Consider the following 20,268-nt stretch of genomic DNA (forward strand, 5'->3'; position numbering starts at 1 on the left):
AATCTTTATAACTGATATGTTTTGTGATATCATTGCGAGATTTATTACGATCCCAGGCCAGACCCCAACAGTAGCTAGGATATGGGACTGAAACCCAATGTTTTAGTTTATTTGAAAGATTGTGCGGAGAGAATGATTCGTTCCAGGATTGTATGGTTATTTTTAAAACAAAACTTTATTATAACTACAATATTAAACTTTTTAACTTTGCTCCTAAAAAAACAGCTTACAATTACACCTTAAACACTACTACTCAATTTCCCATTCAACTGCAAGAAAAGAAACAGGGCGGGATTCTCCGACCACGTCTGCCCGGCAACCGGAGAGAATCTCGCCCGAGGTCAATGGTGTTCTCCATTGTACGCGGCTCACCCATGGCGTTCTTTTTTAAAATAAATTTAGAATATCCAATTCTTTTTTTCCCAATTAAGGGGCCATTTAGTGTGGCCAATCCACTTATCTACACATCTTTGGGTTGTGGGGGTGAGACCCACGCAGACACAGGGAGAATGTGCAAACTCCACACGGACAGTGACCCGGGTCTGGGATCGAACCTGGGACCTCGGCGCTATGAGGCCGCGGCGATAACCGCTGTGCCACCGTGCTGCCCCTCTTGTGGCATTCTTGCAGCAGGCTGTGTGGGAGAATCCAGCCCACATACAGATCTCAATCTATCTTACTGTGGGAGAATTGTAGACTCAGCATCAGGCATATCAGAAGGCACCTCCTCTCATGAAGTTTCTCCAACAGCCCCCTCTCGAATGCTTTCAAAAGAATGTCTCTCTGCCTTCCTTGTTTCCACCCAGCAATGACCTTATCTCTCCAAGGTGAACAACAACTTATCTTTGCAGACTGCAAAGCACATTAACTCCCCAGGGTCTTCCCCAGGAAAACCACTATGCATTAGCCCAGACTGAAAACCACATTCCATAGTCAATTTCACCTGCTGGCTGCTGAACCCACCCAGGCGCTGCAGAACAGAATTATTTTTAAACAGACATATTCTAACCCTAGGCTTTAACCCTTGAATTGACCACTACATTTATAAACCAATTTTCCTAACATCTTCCAATCGTCACACCTCCCCTTAAAAAAAATGAACAAGCAATGTAAACAGATAGTTTCATTTTTCTAAAACCCTTTTAAAGTTAAACATTTTTAAAGATTATATACTTATACTCTGTATGATATCCTTTTACATTTTTAAACAAGCAAACATCAACATGAATATAGTTCATTTTAGTCTTCGCACACGCTATAGTCGTGATAAAGCATCAGCAAAGAGAAAAATATTTTCTCTTCCTGCCACATGGAGGGAGGCAGTGGCATAGTGGTATTATCGCTGGACTAGCAATACAGGGACCCAGAGTCATGTTCTGGGGACACGGGTTCGAATCCTGTTATGGCAGATGGTGAAATTTGAATTCAATAAAAATCTGGAATTAAAAAGCCTAAAAGAGGTGGCCATGAAACCCTTGTTGATTGTTATAAAAAGCCATCTTGTTCACTAATGTACTTTAGAGAAGGAAATCTGCCATCCTTATCTGGTCTGCCCAACATGTGACTCCAGATCCGCAGCAATGTGGTTGACTCTTAAATGCCCTCAGGAATGGGCAATAAATACTGGCCTTGCCAGCGACGCCCATACCCGTGAACGAATAAAAAAAATGGAGAATTCATAAATTAATCAACTACACTTGAATAGTTCTGCATTCTGTGTTTTAAATTTGTCCAAATTTATGATCCGGACATACAATTGTATCAGATAAATTGTTACGAATAGAAATGTTGAAATGTTGTAACGCCAATAATAATAATATAATAATAATCGCTTATTGTCACAAGTAGGCTTCAATGAAGTTACTGTGAAAACCCCTAGTCGCCACTTCCGGCGCTTGTTTGGGGAGGCCGGTACAGGAATTGAACCCGCGCTGCTGGCATTGTTCTGCATTACAAGCCAGTTGTTTAGCCCAATGTGCTAAACCAGCCCCTGTGCCCAAACTCAAGAGGTGGGATTCTTCATTTCTGAGACTTAAATGTTGATGGCAACCCAGAATTCGTAGACTTTCATGACAGAAAAACTGGCGCCACACCTGGATCGATTCCGCTACTATTAAGGGGCTAACACCTGTGCCGTGTGGAACACAATCGATTCCAATGAAAAATGGTGCAAGGTTCACTGGGTCTATGATTGACACTTGGGAGGCTGACAAGCTGCAACCGCACAGTCTTCCAAACGAGTAATAGGATACAAATCTGACTTTATAACTGCTTTAATCTTTCTATAGTTCACACACATTCGTTGTGTTTCATCTGGTTCAATACCATGGCCATTAGTGAGCCCCTTTGCTGCAATTCACTTTGATGATATCCTCCTTAAGCATGTTGTCGATCTCCTTTTGTACCTGTGCTAACTTTAGTGGATTGAGCCTGTATGGATGGTGTTTAATGGGAATAGCATTTCCTACATCTACATCATGCATAATTACTTTTGTACTTCACCATTTATTCCCACATACAGCTCTATGTGACTGCAATAACTTTTGGATCATTTTGATTTTGAGGAATGTCAAATTCAGAATCGTCTGGATTTATCTCTTCTCCGTGAGCTACATTGACGAACACTTCCTCCTTCTTTCCTTCTCTATCAAAATACCTTCTGAGCATATTAATATGACACACTTTGTGAGTTTTTCTTCTGTCTGGCGTTCTTATCAAATAATTCACCTCACTCAATTTCCTTTCAATTTGATATGGTCCACTAAATCTTGTTTTTAATGGTTTCCCTACCATTGGTAACAATACTTTCCCCCACTAACAGAACTATGAATTTTTGATTTCTTATTGCTTCTTTTTTCAATAGTTGTTGTGACACTTGTAAATGTTTCCAACTCACTAGCTCTAGTTAATCTCTCCCTAAGGTTTGACACATAGACCAACAATGTAGTCTCCGATCGCTGACTCACCAATTCCGCTTTGATTAGTTTAAGTGGTCCTCTCACCTATGACCAAAAATCAATTCAAATGGACTGAATTTAGTTGATTAATTAGGTGCATCCGTAATTGCAAATAGTGTAAATGGAATTCCTTTACCCCAATCCTCTGGATAATCCTGACAATCCGCCCTCAACATGGTCTTCAGAGTTTGATGCCATCCTTCTAATGCCCCTTGTGATTCTGGGTGATATGCCGGTTGAGTTCAGTTGCTTTATTCTTAAGCTATCCATAACTCCCTTGAATAACTTTGACATAAAATTGGATCCCTGATCTGATTGAATTTCTTTTGGTAGTCCATAGCTGGTAAAGGATTTGGTTAACTCCTCTACAACTCTCTTCGATGTAATGTTTCTTAATGAATTTGCCTCCAGAAATCCAGAAGAGACATCCTTTATGGTCAACAGATACTGATTTTCACTTTTGATTTTAGGCAGGGGTCCCATGCAATCAATTAGGACTTTTGTAAAAGATTCCTCAAATGCTGGAATGGGTATTAAAGATGCTGGATTGATTAATGCCAGAGGTTTCCCTATTATCTGACATGTGTGACATGTACGGCAAAATTCATCTACAGCCTTATGCAGTCCAGGCCAATAAAAATATTTTTGTATTTTTGCTTAAGTTTTCCTTACACCTAAATGACCCCCGAAAGGAGTCTCATGCGCTACCTGCAAAACTGCCTTTCTATAACCCACCGGTAATACAACTTGATGAACTTCTGCCCATTTTTTTTTCATAGAATTTACAGTGCAGAAGCAGGCCATTCGGCCCATCGAGTCTGCACCGGCTCTTGGAAAGAGCACCCTACCCAAGGTCAACACCTTCACCCTATCCCCATAACCCAGTACCCCCACCCAACACTAAGGGCAATTTTTGACTCTAAGGGCAATTTATCCTGGCCAATCCACCTAACCTGCACATCTTTGGACTGTGGGAGGAAACCGGAGCACCCGGAGGAAACCCACGCACACACGGGGAGGATGTGCAGACTCCGCACAGACAGTGACCCAAGCCGGAATCGAACCTGGGACCCTGGAGCTGTGAAGCAATTGTGCTATTCACAATGCTACCGTGCTGCCCGTTAAAACTGTCAAACTTAAAACTTCATCTGCTTGATATGTAAAGGTCTCCATTTTCTCATTAATACATTATTTCTAATTGTAATAACACTCTGGTATACACACATATTCCATTTCCGCATATGATTTCTTTTTTTTAATTTAAAATTTAGGGTACCCAATTCATTTTCATAAATAAAGTTATGGTGTTTATTGCAGATTTCACTATGCTAAAAAACACACTTATTCATAAAAACCCATTCACTATATTTAAATTACTTTAATGACATAAACCCTTATAATAACAAACATTTCATTCATGTGCATAATCTCCTATGAAAATAAACATTCATAGTCTTACTTCAAAGAGTCTATAAGCACTTGGAGCTGTCAAAACAAATAATGAAATGGAAGGTACCCTACTGTGATAATGAAAGGTTGTGAAATCAGTCATGCAGCATTAATCCAGTTATGGTAGCCCTCAGGCGTATGTCAACAGACAAAGAGCAAGCAATGATTTTTTTTTAACAGGACATTTTCTTCAAAGATTTAAAGGGCAAATATTTTAAATGCCTTGACAGCCTGGCACCAGCTTTTTTCAGTTGCATTTAATAATTGTTTGTTCAACTTTTGGCAGTTTTGACAGTTCCATTTGACACTTTTGACAGTTTCTCTTGACAGTTTGACAGTTCCTCTTGATGGCTTCTTTTGACAATTTTGACTCTTGCCATTTCCTCTTGACAGCTCTCTTGACAGTTATAATGGGTCTATGCACTTTTTATACACGTTCATGTCCATCTTTTAATTGTCCCAAAGGACACCTTGCCTCTCCAAAAGGACACCTTACCTCTCCCAAAGCTGTGGCGGGACCATACCAAAGGGGTAACCTACCTCTCCAAAAGGGTACCCCATCTCTACGAAGGACTCCGGAAAGTTTAGACCCCCTACAAGGTCTTATCTGCGTACACTGCTTTCCCTACTCCTCGCGAATGAAAATCAAGCATGACTGGAGGCAGCTCCTGTTTTATATGGGCATTTCCTCAAGGTAGTGTCCTCGCCGCAACCATCTTCAGCTGCTTCATCAATGATCTGCCTTCCATCAAAAGGTCAGAAGTGGGGATATTCATTGATGATTGGACAACATTCAACACCATTTACGACTCCTCAGAGAATGAAACAGTCCATGTCCAAGTGCAGCAGGACCTGGTCTCGGGCTGACAAGTGGCAAGTTACATTCACGCCACACAAATGCCAGACAATGACTATCTCCAACAAACACGAGAATCTAACCATTGCCCTTTGACATTCAATGTAATTGCCATCACAGAACCTCCCACTGGCAACATCCTTGGGGTTACCATCGACCAGAATGCACTAACTATATAAATAATGTGGCTGGAATTCTCTGGCCTTTCACTGGTGGCGGGATTCTCTGTCCAGCCAGCAGCGCTACCCATCCGTGGGTTTCCCAGCGACGTGGATGGTTTCAATAGGAGATCCCATTGACAACGGAGGAAGCAGAGAATCCTGCTGCCAGTGAACCACGTGCTGTCAAAAAGCACACATCTGGGAGGCTGGAGAATTCCACCCTGCGGCTAGAAGAGCAAGGCAGAGACTCAGAATCCTGCAGCGAGTAACCCATCTCCTGACTACCCTGTAACGGGAGTAACTCACCTCCTGTATGCAAAATAGTCAGAGCGCAATCAACTGAAGAATGGTTGCATCATGTTTTATTGCCTAACTCAACAGTCCAACTAACTGGTAATTTCAAATTCAAGACTAACTCAATTTGGAGTAATAAAATTAAAATAACTAAGAATAACCATAAAAGGAATAATACAAATCAGTTCAATAGCGATTGATATCTTAATATTTTATTAAATTGATACTTGCAATATCTGTGTTTTACAATTAGTTGCTGAGAAATAAATGTGTGCTCCGTATTGATTATTTTATAAAACACTGTTGTTAATTTAAGATGATATGAAACATGAGGCTAACTTTAGGCAGTGGATAGTACAGTGACTGCCTATCCATAAAGAAGTTAGAGAAGGGGTAGTAGTGGCACTATTATATGCATTCAATATTTTTTCACAAAATGATATAATGCCGGAGGTACTTTGGGATAGGGTTACAACCCCCTGAGCTAGTGTGCAGTCAATTCCAGGCCCACGTGACCCAGAGTCACAACACAATTGAAATTAATAAAAAAATCTTGGAAAAACATCCAAAGTCTTTGGCCCTTGGTTACCCAATAACTACAGTCACCAGGTTTGTAAATGTAAACATAATTAATTTTATTAATAACAATAACTATGATTAAAACTGCAGAAAATATAACAGTTTCAGTATTATCTAGTTCCAACCCCCCCCCTCCCCTTTTAACTCACCTCCACCCCAGATACACACACACAAGACAGATAAACAAACACAGTAAAGAAAAGAGGGGTGTAAAATAATAATGAAAGTAAAAAGATAAGCATCTTTATTTCAGATAGTGTCTTCCAGCACACCTTCCTTCTATTTAGGCTGTCAGTTCAAGATTTCTAATTTCGATCTGGAATGATTTTCACGTTAGATTAATTCAGGCCTCTACAGCTATACAGCTTTTCTGGAGAAAAAGTGAGAGACAAGAGAGATAATCCTTTCTTCTGAGCATCCAGGACTCAAACTGTACTTCCTTGGTTCTCTGAAAAAAGCCACCCCACACGGGCAGGATCAAATCACCGCTTGTTACCGGCAGAATACAGCCTTTTGGTCACACAACTGGCCACCAGCCAACAAATCAAACCAAGTCCCACCAATCTATCAGGTGCCAGAAAGCCTGAGTCCTGCTGTTCAAAGCTAACACAGTGTTCTTCTTTGTAACTTCTGAATTCCTTACTTCCCCTACTTGACTTGAAGATATAAGTCCAGTAAGAATCCAAGGATAAAAATGACAACAACAGAAATAAAGAAAGGGGGAAAAAGGGAATCAACAGGAAGGGCCCTTACAATAGCTACATTTATGAAGGGAAATGGAACTTTTCCTGGGAACTGTGGACTAATCAGCATCGCATTAGAGTTAAGCCTTACCCAACGATTTCCAAGTTAATTTGTGGCCGGTTTTTCAGAGAGTTTCGGCGAGTTCCCCACCGGTATTAAATGACACTTAGGGCGCGATCTTCCAGCCACGCTGCGGTGGAAAAGCAGCTCGCTACATGCAGCATAGCTGGTGAAAGCCAGGAGACCCCGCTCCCGGGATTCACCCGGCTCGCAACGCCTCACGAGATCCAACTAAATCTCACAAGTCATTGCAAGGAGAATCCCGCCCACAATGGGCGAGATCACATTTAGACCAATCTACATTAGTGAGCGCGGCAATAAGCCTTACTCTAATGTGCAGATTCTCGAGGTACCTGAGGCTTTGGGATTCAAGCCCTATGCATCGAAGACCTTGTGTGAACGCTGTTTGTTAGTGGTCCCCACAAATGGGGACCAGACGGAATGGCACTCGTGGAGGTCTCCAAGGGGATCTGGCATCTGGGCACTTTGGCATTGCCAGGCTGGCACACCCTGGGTCCCTGTGTGGCAGTGCCAGGGTTCCTGGGTGGCACTGCCTGGGTGCCAAAGGAGTGCTGGAGTACTACCCTGCCATGGCCTCCAAGACCCCCTCCATGTGGTCATCACACCTGGTACATGCTTATGGAACCCAGCGCCTGGTTGAGGCTTCGCAGGCATGGCTGTTGACTCCTGGGCACCAGTTAATAATAATCTTTATCAGTGTCACAAATAGGCTTACAGTAACACTGTAATTAAATTCCTGTGAAAATCTCCTAGTCGCCACACTCCAGCATGTTCAGGTACACTGAGGGAGAATTCAGAATGTCCAATTCACCTAACGAGCACGTCTTTCGGGACCTGTGGGAGGAAACAGGAGCGGCCGGAGGAAACCCACGCAGCTACAGGGAGAATGTGCAGAATACGTACAGGCAGTGACCAAAGCCAGGAATTGAACTCGGGTTCCTGGCACCGTGAAGCAACAGTGCTAACCACTGTGCTACCAGTTGAACGTGGCTTTGAGATATTTAAGTCAACCTAATGGCTCATTCAAATATTATTATCTAGATTACCCCCAGTGATGGCTTGATCCAGATCATGCCAGGTGTGGCGAGTCGTGTGACACGTGATCGGCCCGGGGCCCAACATGAATCCCGATTTGGCGCTCTCCATGGATTCACCCATCGGGTCTGGTTCCATGCCGGGTGTATCACGGTGACTGAACCATGCCCAAGGACAGAGAATGTGGCGTCATTAGACATATACCAGAATGAATAGCTAGCTGGCTACAAGACAGGAAATAGAGAGTGTGGGTGAAGAATAGCTATTTTTGGTGGCAGATGTAGAAAGTGGGATCCCACTGCTGTTCACAGTTTATGGGCGCGATTTATCGGCTCTCGCTTGAGCGCAATGTGGCCAGAGAATGAAGGGCAACAACTCCAGTGAGCCTGCCGACAGGCTCCGTGCCTCCTGGAATACTCCAAAATCCCACGGGATGTCGGATTCGGAACCCCGCCCCAAATTACGCTCGCAGATGTAGGTCAAAAATTTATTTAAGACCTACCTGCGTGGGATCCACTGGCCTCCTTCAATTATTTAGCTTCCCCAACAAGGCTGCAGCCGGGTGCCGGTCAGTGCTGGTCCACACAAAAGTGGACCAGGTAGGACGGCACCCGGTGGGTCCCCTGGGCCACCGGAGTCCCCAGTGTGGTCAGGGTAAGTGCAGGGTGGCTCCCTGGCCCTCCCTCTGGAATGTAGGCAACTTGGCACTGCCCAGCTGGCACCTTGGCAGTGCCACCCTGGCACTGCCAAAGTGCCCAGGTGGCACTGCCAAGCCAGCAGGAGCATTGTCTGGGTGCCAGGGTGGTAGTGCAAGGCAAGGGTGCCTGAGTGCCAGAGTGGCACTGCCAAGGGTAAGGGGCGGCATGCCCATGAAATCAGGGTGGAAGGGGGTTTGAAGGGTGGGGGAGTGCAGGGCAGGTATGTAGGGGCCTCTGGGAGGTTGGGGAGGGTGGGGTGTTGGGTGCTGGTTCTAGAAGGGAGAGGGTTCTGCCAGGGTCTTGGGGGGGGGGGGCTGAAGAGGGGGGATCCCCAGGGAGCCCATAGCGGGGTGTCCTAACTTGGGGGTGTGGGGTAGTGTCCATGTGTGTGGGGTGACATTGCCCATGGGTGGGGGTGTGGGTGACCCACAAGCTCAATTAGAGATCGGGGCACCCTTTCAAAATTGCAGCCCGATCTCTGAGTTCAGCTCCGCACTGTTAAAGAAAATTCTAAACCTGCCACAAATTAACTTTTTGGGAGAATTACGCCCTATATCCATGATTTAGGGCTGGATTCTCCCACCCCAAGAACGTCATGGGCGAGCCGCGTAGAATGGATAGCTCTGTTGACCTCCGGCGGGATTCTCCGGTCGCTGGGCAGATGTGGCCAGAGAATCCCGCCAAAGACTTTGGAATCAAAAACATGTTGGGCTGGATTCACAGATTTGGAGGCCAAGTGCCGATGCTGGCGTGGGAACTGTGACGTTTTACGACGCAAAAATCAGTGCCAAACCTGCGACCCGTGAGGGTCTAACTGCCGCGCTGACTGAAACTCCCAGCTCCCACGACAACAACGGCTGAAGAATGATTGGGTCCGTGACCGCACATTCGCACGGCGATGACCTGCAGCGGTCGCGCCATAAAACATGGCGCCTGCAGTGCGCTGACCCGACCTGCCAAATACTGCCCCCCTGGCCATCCCTCACCAGTGCCCCCCAGCCCTCGCGGAGGCCCCCCACCTCCCACACCCCCTGGCCAGCAGCACGGCTCCCGGCAGTCTGTGGCAGCGCTCGACACGCCGGGTTCCCGACCGCTGAGACCACAAGTCAGGAACTCGGCCCATCGGAGGCAGCGAATCGCGGAGGCTCTAGAAAATAGAGGGTCAGGCTTGCTAATGATATGCCAACGGTGCTTAAACACCGCACGGCGAACAATGCATTTATGCTATTTTCGGGGTGCCGGAGGATCCTGATTTGGTGTCAAACCGGTGCCAACTGCGATTTTGGCATCGGAGGCTATTCTCCGCCCAAACGTGATTTTGGCGTCAGTAGGCGGAGAATCCCGCCCGATGTCTAAATTTGCAATTTTACCAACTTGTGGGGAATAGTCAGTACTGAGGAGAATTGCAAATTTATTAATAAATTTGCAGAATAGTTAATTGACAAATCTCAACATGGAGAAGTAAGAATTACATTTCAGCAAGAAAAATAAGGAGGTCACAAGTTACTTTGAAATAAGTTTCTAACTGAGATAAAGGATAAAAGGCATCTGGAAATACAATACATAAAGCAGTCAAAATAGAGATGCAGATTAATGAGGCCATAACAAATGCAAAACAAGTACTGGGGTATATTTCTGAAGGGATAGAATTGAAATGCAGAGAAGTTATGCTGACTGTAATCGAACCTTGGTCAGACCACACCTGAAATGCTGTGTACAGTTATGGTCGTGTACTATAGACACGACATAGAGGCACTGGAGAGAGTGAAAAATAGATTTACATGGATGACACTAGAAATGTGAGATTATATTTTTAGGAAAGGATGAACAGATTTATTTTCTCTTGAAAAGAGAATGTTGAGAGGGTTGAGTTAACAGAGGTCAACTACATTATGAAAGATGTTGACAGAGAAACCAGAGAGGGAGTGTTTCCTCTTGGGCAAAAGGAAAAACCAAAGGCCATCAACATAAGATCATCACCAAGAATTCAAATAGGGCTTTCAGAAGAAACCTCTTAACTCAGAGATGGGATGAATATGGAACTCACTGAGGCACATAATATATTTAAGGAAAGGCTAGATAAGTATATGTGGGAGAAGGATGGAGGGTTATGCTAAATGAATTAGATAAGGAAGGGTGGGAGGAGGCTCAACTGGAGCATAAATGCAAACATGGACTAGTTGGATTAAATGGCCCAGATGGCCTGTGTCTGTACTGTATCCCCTATATAATTTTATGTAAGATTCAGATAGATAGATTTAACAAGGGCTACAGAGAAAAGGTGGCTGAAGTAGAGCTGAGACACAGATCAGACATGGTATACGGATGGTGCAGTAAATCCAAGGAACTAAGGAACTAAATGACCTACAATTTTCCTGTGTGAATGAGTATCAGGGAGGGTATATATCAAGCGGTTGGTCCACCAATAGTCGATTTCCCCCACCACCAGGAGCGAGGCGGAAATGCCTAGCCTTGTCCCTCAACGCCAGGCCTTCAGGCACCCCCCCCCCCCCTCCCTCCGGCGTGGTCATCACGACCAGATTTTGCTTTTGAAAACGAGTAGTCCTTCGCGCTAGCGTGATGCCACACCACTAGGGAGAGGATGAATCATAAAGTCTTTTAATTACACAAAGGTTTCTTCAAATCCATGGAAATAAGTTTCATGCCCTCGCTGGCCATGAACCTAATCATTTTACTGGTGGGGGGGGGGGGCGCGGGGAAGAATGAGGGGTGCATTCAATAGAAAACCCCATTGTCAGCACCAGGACCAGGAGATCCCGCTGCCACCAATGGCAGCCGCCTCCGCCACCATACAACACGTGGCGGGTGGCATGGAAAATCCCACCGAAACTGTGTTCATATTTAAATCTGATGACCTTTCAGTTCTATTTATATATTGTTTTTTTGCCCTAACTGATACTAATAGCACATAGATAGAATAAAAAGGGAAATATAACACAGCAAGTTTGTGGGTTTTCATTATGTAAGAGCCACCCTGAAGCCCCAGCAACACCACAAGTGCTCGCGTTGTGATATTAAATGGGAAGTCATTTAGTGAACGAGGGGTAGCAATATTCTAAATGTATTTGTAAAGGTAGATTTATTATCGTGTTACAGTTGGAATCTAAGGGAAGTCTTCACAGCATGCTGCTAAGCATGTTCTTTACACTAGGAAGAGTAGCTCTCAATTCAAATAGCTCCCCAAAGTCTGTTCAAGGCCACAATCTCAATACCCCTTCCCCGGTGTCCTCAGTGATCCTCAACGTCCTTTGCCCTCCCAGCTCTACACTACCCAGGATGCACATCTGAGGTGGAGGCCGCCAGCTGCCTACCTCATCCCGTGGCCTTGGATGCCACTGGCGGGCGTCCTCTGGGGTGTCTGGAGCCGGAGGGCCCCGGCTCACTTGTCGGTGGCGCATGCACAGCCGCGCTTCCCTGACCCGTGATGCACCTCAGTGACTGGGCCAAGCTCCGCAGCACCTCAGCCATGCCCACCTGCCACTGGGACAAGCTCCGCAGCGCCTCGATCATTCCCATCTGAGAGTGGGACATGTCCCACAGAACCTCATCAAGGTCAGCCTGGTACTGTGTGACATCGCCCAGCGAGGCAGTCATTCTACCGAGACCCTCAGCCATGGCCGTCACCGACCGTGCGTTGCCTTGGACACCTTCACTCATGGTGCACCAGGTTCTCCACTGCGGACCTCAGCAGTGTGCCACTCATTTCCGGCGCCATCTCCTGTGTCCCTAGCCTCTGGACTCCTCCAAGCGGCTATGGATCTGCTGGAGTGACGCTGACATCTCCCTCTGAACGTCCCGGCCACTCCCTATTGTCTCCATCTGTTCCGAGTACCTATGTACCACAGGCTCAGCATCAGGCTGGGTCCTGGGATCCAGCAGACTGCCGACTGCTGTCTCGCCTGGGGTTCCTGCCTCAGTAGGAGGGATGGGTCAGTCAGTAAGGCAATCACAACTCAGGTTTGACAGGTCCTCCAGGTGGAGCCCTGTGGTTCCTCACCTCACTGCGGTGTCCGCCAGCCTCCGCGTGGCTAACCGATCTGTCCTCAGCCACCCCACTCCTCGAAGTGGGTGAGGATTCTTATGTCCAGCACACCTCCACCAGTCTGGGCTCTCTCCCAACGGTTATGGCAGAGCTTTTCCTGAGAAATCACAGAGAGGGCACCGTTAGCCACAAGTGTGGTTCACAGTTTGGCGAGGGGGAGTGAAGGAGGGGTTGGGGGGTGTTGAAGGGGGAGGGAGGTTGAGGAAGGGCTGGGCTTGCATGGGGAGTTGGGGGGGGTGGATGTTTCCGTTTGGGGGGTAGCGGGGTGTTGGGCCACTCACCGTGCTGCCCTGTGTAGGTCGTTGGCATTTATCCAGCAGTTGAGGCCAGTCCTCCTGCTCACACTCCCAGAGCTGATAGCCACCTCCACCTCATCCCAGGCAGCACTAACTGCCTTGTGGCTCACCCTCCAGGATCCTCGGGGGAACAGGACTTCCCTCCTGGCCTCCACTGTGTCTTGAAGCCTCCCCAGCTCAGCGTACCCAATCTTGGGGCTGGTCTCCTGGGTGCCATTGTTGCGAGCTGGCTGTGGTTGGCTGAGCAAGTGCAACTTAAGTGTTGCGCGACCTTGTTAGCAGGGGGGCAGGTGAGCGCTGTCCCGGTGAATCAGCTGGTGAGCCGTCATTTGCGATGAGAAGCCCATGAAGCCTCGATAAGTGGGCAAGGTAACGTTGAATTGTGTTACCAGCCTCGCTGGGCCAAGCATCAGGAAGGTCATGACAATTCCTGCTCGCTACCACACTTCGAACCTTTTCTGGACAATTGTGCCCTAAGTGCCATTGAATAGCCGTGGGAAACCTGCTGGCAGATCCAGCGGGAAACTCTCTGTAAAACCCACCACAGTTTTGGGAGAATCGTGCCCTCAGACAAATGTATTTTATTCGTAGAAAGATTCCAGCAACTCAGTAAAATCAGAAATCTGAAGAGCTCTCAGAGACCTGAGTGTTTCTCTATGGACATCTGAGATCAGTTTGGCAGTCTGTGGTACTATATGCGACACAGCTCGATCAGCATCCTGGTGCTTGGATAGAGACCCCTACTCAAGCCCACACTTCCACCCTATCCCCTTAACCCAGTAACCCCACTTTAAAAAAAAAATTGAGAGTACCTAATTCATTTTTTCCAATTAAGGGGCAATTTAGTGTGGCCAATTCCCCTAGCCTGCACATCTTTGGGTTGTGGGGGCGAAACCCACGCAAACACAGGGAGAATGCGCAAACTCCACACAGACAGTGACCCAGAGCTGGGATCGAACCTGCTAACCCACTGCACCACCGTGCTGCCCCCAGTAACCCCACTTAACCTTTTTTGGACACTAAGGGCAATTTAGCATGGCCAATCCACCTAACCTGCACATATTTGGACTGTGGGAGGAAACTGGAGCACCCGAAGGAAACCCATGCAGACACAGGGAGGACGTGCAGACTCCGCTCAGACAGTGACGCAAGCCGGGAATCGAACCTGGGACCCTAGAGCTGTGAAGCAACTGTGCTAACCACTGTGCTACCGTGCTGCCCCTGGTATGAGTTTTCTTGCTGTAGTTAGTGGCTTTTCTTTCGCCCGGATGTCTGCAACTCAAAAAACCTATGATCAGTGAATTTCAAACAAAATCCCTATAGTTGACACCCACGATATGGATTAACTTAGTGCTTTTTACTGCAATGATGCATCAGAAGTTAGGAGAAGAACAAAAAGCAAGCCACAGAGGCAAGCTATTTCTGGGAGAAAAATGCATTATATTTGTGTTATGAGCTGCAGAAATAGTGGGTGGTAATGTGTAACCTTGTTAAACATAATCTCAGGTTAGATTAGGCATCCTCTTATGGGCAAACAGAAATCAAATCATTGCCCAAATGTGCCACACGTCAAAGTCCATTCAAGCATTACCTTCTATTTTTCAAGAAATCTTGACAAGTTTTCAATATGTGCACGATGCCCTTAAACGTGAATTGCCTATTAATTATGTTAAATGTGAATTTTTCACTTAGGAGCCAATCAGCGAACAGAATTTTGATTTATATGTGAACACTTTGACTGACATGTACAGCAGTTTGGAGAGGAATTACACCCCTGAAAGCAAGGCCCTTCTGGAAAGCATAAAACAAGCAGTAAAGGGTATCCAGGTGTGAAACTTGTCCATGCCATGCTTATGGCATTTTTTATTCATAGACAGTACACTTCAGCTTCAAGTGTTTGTCGCACATGTATTAGTGGCCTGTTTTAGGAGATGCAAAAAATATATATTTACTGCAGCCACATCACAACACAAAACAATGTCCCTTCTTCAGGGACACCTCAAAGGTAACATAAACAAAAGCAAGGTAATATACATTGAGACTACTGTTTGTTAATACTCTATGTTGCAGAGTTACAGGGCCCTCACAAATCAAATTAAAAGCCAATTTCTGCAGTATAATTGTCATATTAATTACAAAAAAAGCAGCCTTGAAATTATGCAGCGATAGCATATGAACACTTAACATGTTCACATAAAAAGCTCTACCTGCTATTTCAGCAGAGGTGTTAACCCATTTAAACTAAATGGGTTCCAGAACCCAGCTATAATACTGGAGGGAGGAATTACCGACAGATTAAGCATTCATGTGTTAGGATCCAACTGCTTGCTTTGAGGACTAGTATGTTTAAAATATCTTCAACTCTGTTCACCATGTGCGATAAGTAAATGAAAATGTTGTGTAGTGCTGATTTATTAAATAGTTTTCACCTCAAGCCCATGTAGGTCTTTGATGGGACACTGACTCTTTAAAAGTAAATTGGAAGGGATGACAGCATCTAGAACACTGCACTGACTTCAGATACTTTCCTTTTGCACCATTTTGTTTTTTTTAATATAATTTGATGTACAAAAAAATGTGATTAGGTTATTTTTATAATGCGTTATTATTTATTGTTTTTAATTTAAGTTTTTTTAGTTGTTTTAATTATGCAAACTTTATGATATTTCAAGAAATGGTTTTCTGGGAGAGGTTTATAAAATTATTTTGCTTATGTAGATTCTAGAACAAGAAAAGAAAGCAGATTTTTTTATAAGTGACATTTCTCTTTGGGCGCAAATGACAAATAACAAAATATTATTTATGTCTCATGTGTGTTTCAAGAAAAGGATTTGTTTTTTGTTCTAGTCATTTGTGTTCTAATGCGTTTATTTTCTTATTACTGTGTTTTGCTAGACATATATATATATTCTTTACTTTTATATTGCATTTTGTACGACCAACAAAGCAATCAATTATAAAAGGATCATGCAAAAGGAAAGTTTAACATGAAACACTGCCCTCTAATGGAAATGTAAATGCAGTGCATCTGTTTTACAAAATACTCATCCTGACAACAGTTCATAACAGATACAATCTGTATATCAGGGACTACTGTACAGTAACAGAGAAGCAAAGGAGAGAGAAGTCTCAACAAATTGCTTATACAAAAATGTTTTTATTGATTTTTTAAACTGTAAAATGTCAAAGTTCTTGTACACTATTACAACATGAATTAGCTTAAAAAAAACTGCCTTTGTGAGTGAATGGGTGTATGTATCAGATGTACCACATGCACACACGATCATTCATGTGTTCCTGTGCCTGTGTGTGGTTGAATGAGTCAAAGTGCGCACATATGTTTGTGTTTGAGACAGCAGCTAATGACTAAAAGTGACTGGAAATGTTTGCCTGTTAATTTTGCATATTTATTTCAGCTCCTAAAACGCAGTTTGTACAAACAATTTTTTTTGAAAAAATTCAGTGGTGCTCGGTATAATGTTTGTTCTACGAGATTAGAGTATGTTTTTATTTGTTTCTTAAATATATTAATTAAAGGGCTACTCTTGTGATCTGAGTTTTTTTTGCACTGTATCCCAGGACCATCTTCTCATATGTACTTTCTATGGGTTGTTTCATTTCAATGTGTATTACTTTATATTAAATGTAATGTCATTTGTGTCACCTTTCGAAGGTAGTCATGTTATCAGCAACAATTGCTTCTAGTCAAATTCACTCCATTTTATCGGTGGGTTCGAACCTTATCTACTTTGATAGGGTTCTTTTTAGCTTTCTTATTAGTGATGATACAGAAGTGGGATCAAACTTCTGAAAATGTTCCAGAAATAGCTTCAAGAATCCATGTTTTCAATGGCAACTCCAGCTGTAATTGAAATACAGATTGCTAAATTAATTATAATTACATATTTTCAGCACTATAGTCTGTGGGACAAATCTAATTTCATAGCATGTCACCCATCTGTAGTACCCTTAGTAGCCCAAACACAAACATTAAATCTGATGCAGGATTTTTCTAGTACAACCAAGTTGTCACTAGAAATGCCATCACCTGCCTTACTGAAGATCCTCAAAAGAAAGCAACCTGTTTAAATTCTGCACGATCTTGAGACACATTGCTATATTCCATAGCCTCATGTGTGAAGCAAAACTTGTTTTTTTAAATCAATTGTACCAAATGAGGTTCTCCTTCCTAAAATACTGTCCGCTGCACATTAGAATTAATTTATTAATAAAATGTCACTATTTATGAAGATCTTTGTACCGCGACAGTCATAACTTCACTTAGCACTGCCATTAGCTCGTGTGTATAAACAACACAAAAAAAGTGATGGCCGCCATCCTTTGAAATGAGTTTCACTGAGGACACAATAGCCAACGTGTAAACCTTTCTTAAGTGAAAGCTTTGCCACTCTAAGAATTCACTCCACTTTAGGGCTTTCTGTAAAGTATTCACTTCAGCCCTAAGAATAGTGGATACTATAAATGTCAGGCATGCACAAAACTCACATACACAATGATACCAGTTAGAGCTCATAGTTTGTAAACTATGTTTCATACCAAGATAATTTTAATTGAAGTGGCAGGTGAGAAACCCATGAGATCAGGTACGGCACTCAATTTATATCCCATTGAATACTACTTTTCATTGACTTTAATGAAGAATAAAATGGAGCAGACTCAGGCTGCCCCCAATCCAGTCAGTTTCACGACAGAAAGGTGAGGTTGAAATTGCCCCCAATTTCACCTTAGTCACTTAGACAGGTTGTTACCCTCCACTAGTTAGGCAGCCTTCCTTGAAGCATAACCAGCCGCTGTCTAACTGCAGCTGCCAGATGATGGACCTGTTAATATTTGATATCGAGAATGACACTTTGGGCTTGGTTTTCGCAACTGAGATGGGAGCTTGAGTTGGGAAGTTCCCTGCTTGGCAGACAGGCCTCAGTTTAAAGGGCCCCAAATTGTGTGATTTTCACCCCGGGAGGGGGGGTGGCGGGGGTAGAAGGGATCAGATGCAGGTTGGAGTTAGACCTGCTGACCCCGGATGCAGATCCTAGGTGGCACTGAGGCAGGGTGAGGGTTGAGGTGGGCTGGTTCGAAGGCCTTTCTCAGTTTTCTGGGACTTTGTCCCAGTCATTGTAATAAAACAGTTCGCCCTCTAGCCCTCACCATTCCCACCACACTACTCACACTCTTATCCTGTGCTAGGCGAAAATTGTCGGCACCGGGCATCGTGGCGGGAATCCCAGAATCAAGTCTCACCCACCATTTTCAAATGGCTCCATTTTTTCTGAGAAAATCCAATCCTTTGGCCCAGATAACAAAGGGGGCATAGATGCAGGGTACATCAAAAACAATCAGGGAACAGATTGAGGCCAGGAATGCGGAGATCCTGACGATTTAATCAGCAGTACCTAACTATAATTTGAAATATTTTTCCCAGCTGGCAGCCAGATTTTGTTTTAAAATTCATTCTTGTGATGTGGGCATCGCTGGTTAGGTCTGCATTTACTGCCCATCCCTAATTGCCCGTGAGAAGGTTGTGATGAACTGCCTTCTTGACCTTCTGCAGCTACATGGTGTAGGTACACCCATAGTACTATTAGGGAGGGACAGTGAAGGAATGGCGATATATTTCTAAGGCAGGATGGTGGGTGACTTGGAGGGGAATTTGCAGGTGGTGGTGTTCCTATGTGCCTGCTGCTGTTATCCTTCTATATGGTAGCAGCCATGGGTTTGGAAAGTGCTATCTAAGGAGGGTTGGTGAGTTCCTGCAGTGCATCTTATGGCTGGCATGGTAGCACAGTGGTTAGCACTGTTGCTTCACACGTCAAGGTCCCAGGTTCGATTCCCAGCTTGGGCCAATGTCTGTGCAGAGTCTGCACGTTCCGTGTCTGCGTGGGAAAAGTTTCCTCCGGGTGCTCCGCTTTCCTCCCATAAGTCCCGAAAGACGTGCTGTTAGGTAATTTGGACATTCTGAATTCTTCCTCTGTATACCCGAACAGGTGCCGGAATGTGGCGCAGTAACTTCATGCAGTGTTTATGTAAGCCTACTTGTGACACTTATACAGATTATTATTATAATTATTGTTGACATTGTGCATTGGTAGTGTAGGGAGTGAATGTTAATCAATAGGATGCCAATCAAGCAGGATACTTTGTTCTGGATGGTGTCAAGCTTCTTGAGTGTTAGAGCTGTACTCATCCAGGAAAGTGGGGAGTATTCCATTACACTCCTGGGGCGGGATTCTTCGACCCCCCGCCGGGTCGGAGAATTGCCGGGGGGGCGGCTTGAATCCCGCCCCCGCCGGCTGCCGAATTCTCAAGCGCCGGGGATTTGGCGGGTGCGTGAATCGCGGCGCGTCAATCGGCGGCCGTGGGAGGCCCCCCCCCGCGATACTCCGGCCCGTGATGGGCCGAGTTGCCGCCCGTTTTAGGCCGGTCCCGCCGGTATAAATTACAACAGGTCCTTACCGGCGGAACCTGGCGGCGCGGGCAGCCACCGGGGTCCTCGGAGGGGGGGGCGCGGGGGCATCTGGCCCTGGGAGGTTCCCCCACGGTGGCCTGACCCGCGATCAGGGCCCACCGAACCGCGGGCGGACCTGTGCCGTGGGGGCACTTTATTCCTCCGTGTCGGCTGCTGTTGTCCTCCGCCATGGCTGAGGCGGAGATGAACCATCCCTGCGCATGTGCTGGGATGATGCCAGCACACGCTGGCACTCCCGCGCATGCGCCGGCCAGCGGAGGCCCTTCGGCGGCGGTGGCCGCGCCGCCAAGCCCCTTCCCCGCCGGCTGGCGTGGCGCAAACCACTCTGGCGCTGGCCTAGCCCCTGAAGGTGCGGAGGATTCCACAACTTTGGGGCGTCCCGACGCCGGAGTGGTTCACGCCACTCCTTCCCGCCGGAGTTGCCCGCCCCGCCGATTCCCGCAGAATCCAGCCCCTGATGTGTGCCTGGTGGACAGGCTTTGGGAGTCAGGAGGTGAGTTACTCACCACAGGATTCCTAGTTTCTGACCTGTACTTGTAGCCACAGTATTAATATGGCTAGTCCAGCTCAG

The 20,268-nt window shown here is 45.5% G+C and overlaps 1 protein-coding gene across 5 annotated transcripts in view; it reads left to right on the forward strand.

Moving 5' to 3' along the window:
• Positions 1–20,268, forward strand: part of st18 (ST18 C2H2C-type zinc finger transcription factor) — a 575,669-nt gene that overhangs the window by 535,567 nt on the left and 19,834 nt on the right. For 3 of the 5 annotated variants that reach the window (XM_072467782.1, XM_072467785.1, XM_072467786.1), the window contains one exon: positions 14,906–19,763. The exons of 1 other annotated variant lie outside the window; for it this stretch is intronic. In XM_072467782.1, the coding sequence (XP_072323883.1) occupies positions 14,906–15,046 (141 nt within the window). In that variant the 3' untranslated portion in view covers positions 15,047–19,763. Of the gene's footprint in view, positions 1–14,905; positions 19,765–20,268 lie in introns of those variants that run through there. One more of the 5 variants, XM_072467784.1, reaches the window with a different exon arrangement.

Source organism: Scyliorhinus torazame, chromosome 11, assembly GCF_047496885.1.
Source record: "Scyliorhinus torazame isolate Kashiwa2021f chromosome 11, sScyTor2.1, whole genome shotgun sequence".
NCBI lineage: Eukaryota > Metazoa > Chordata > Chondrichthyes > Carcharhiniformes > Scyliorhinidae > Scyliorhinus > Scyliorhinus torazame.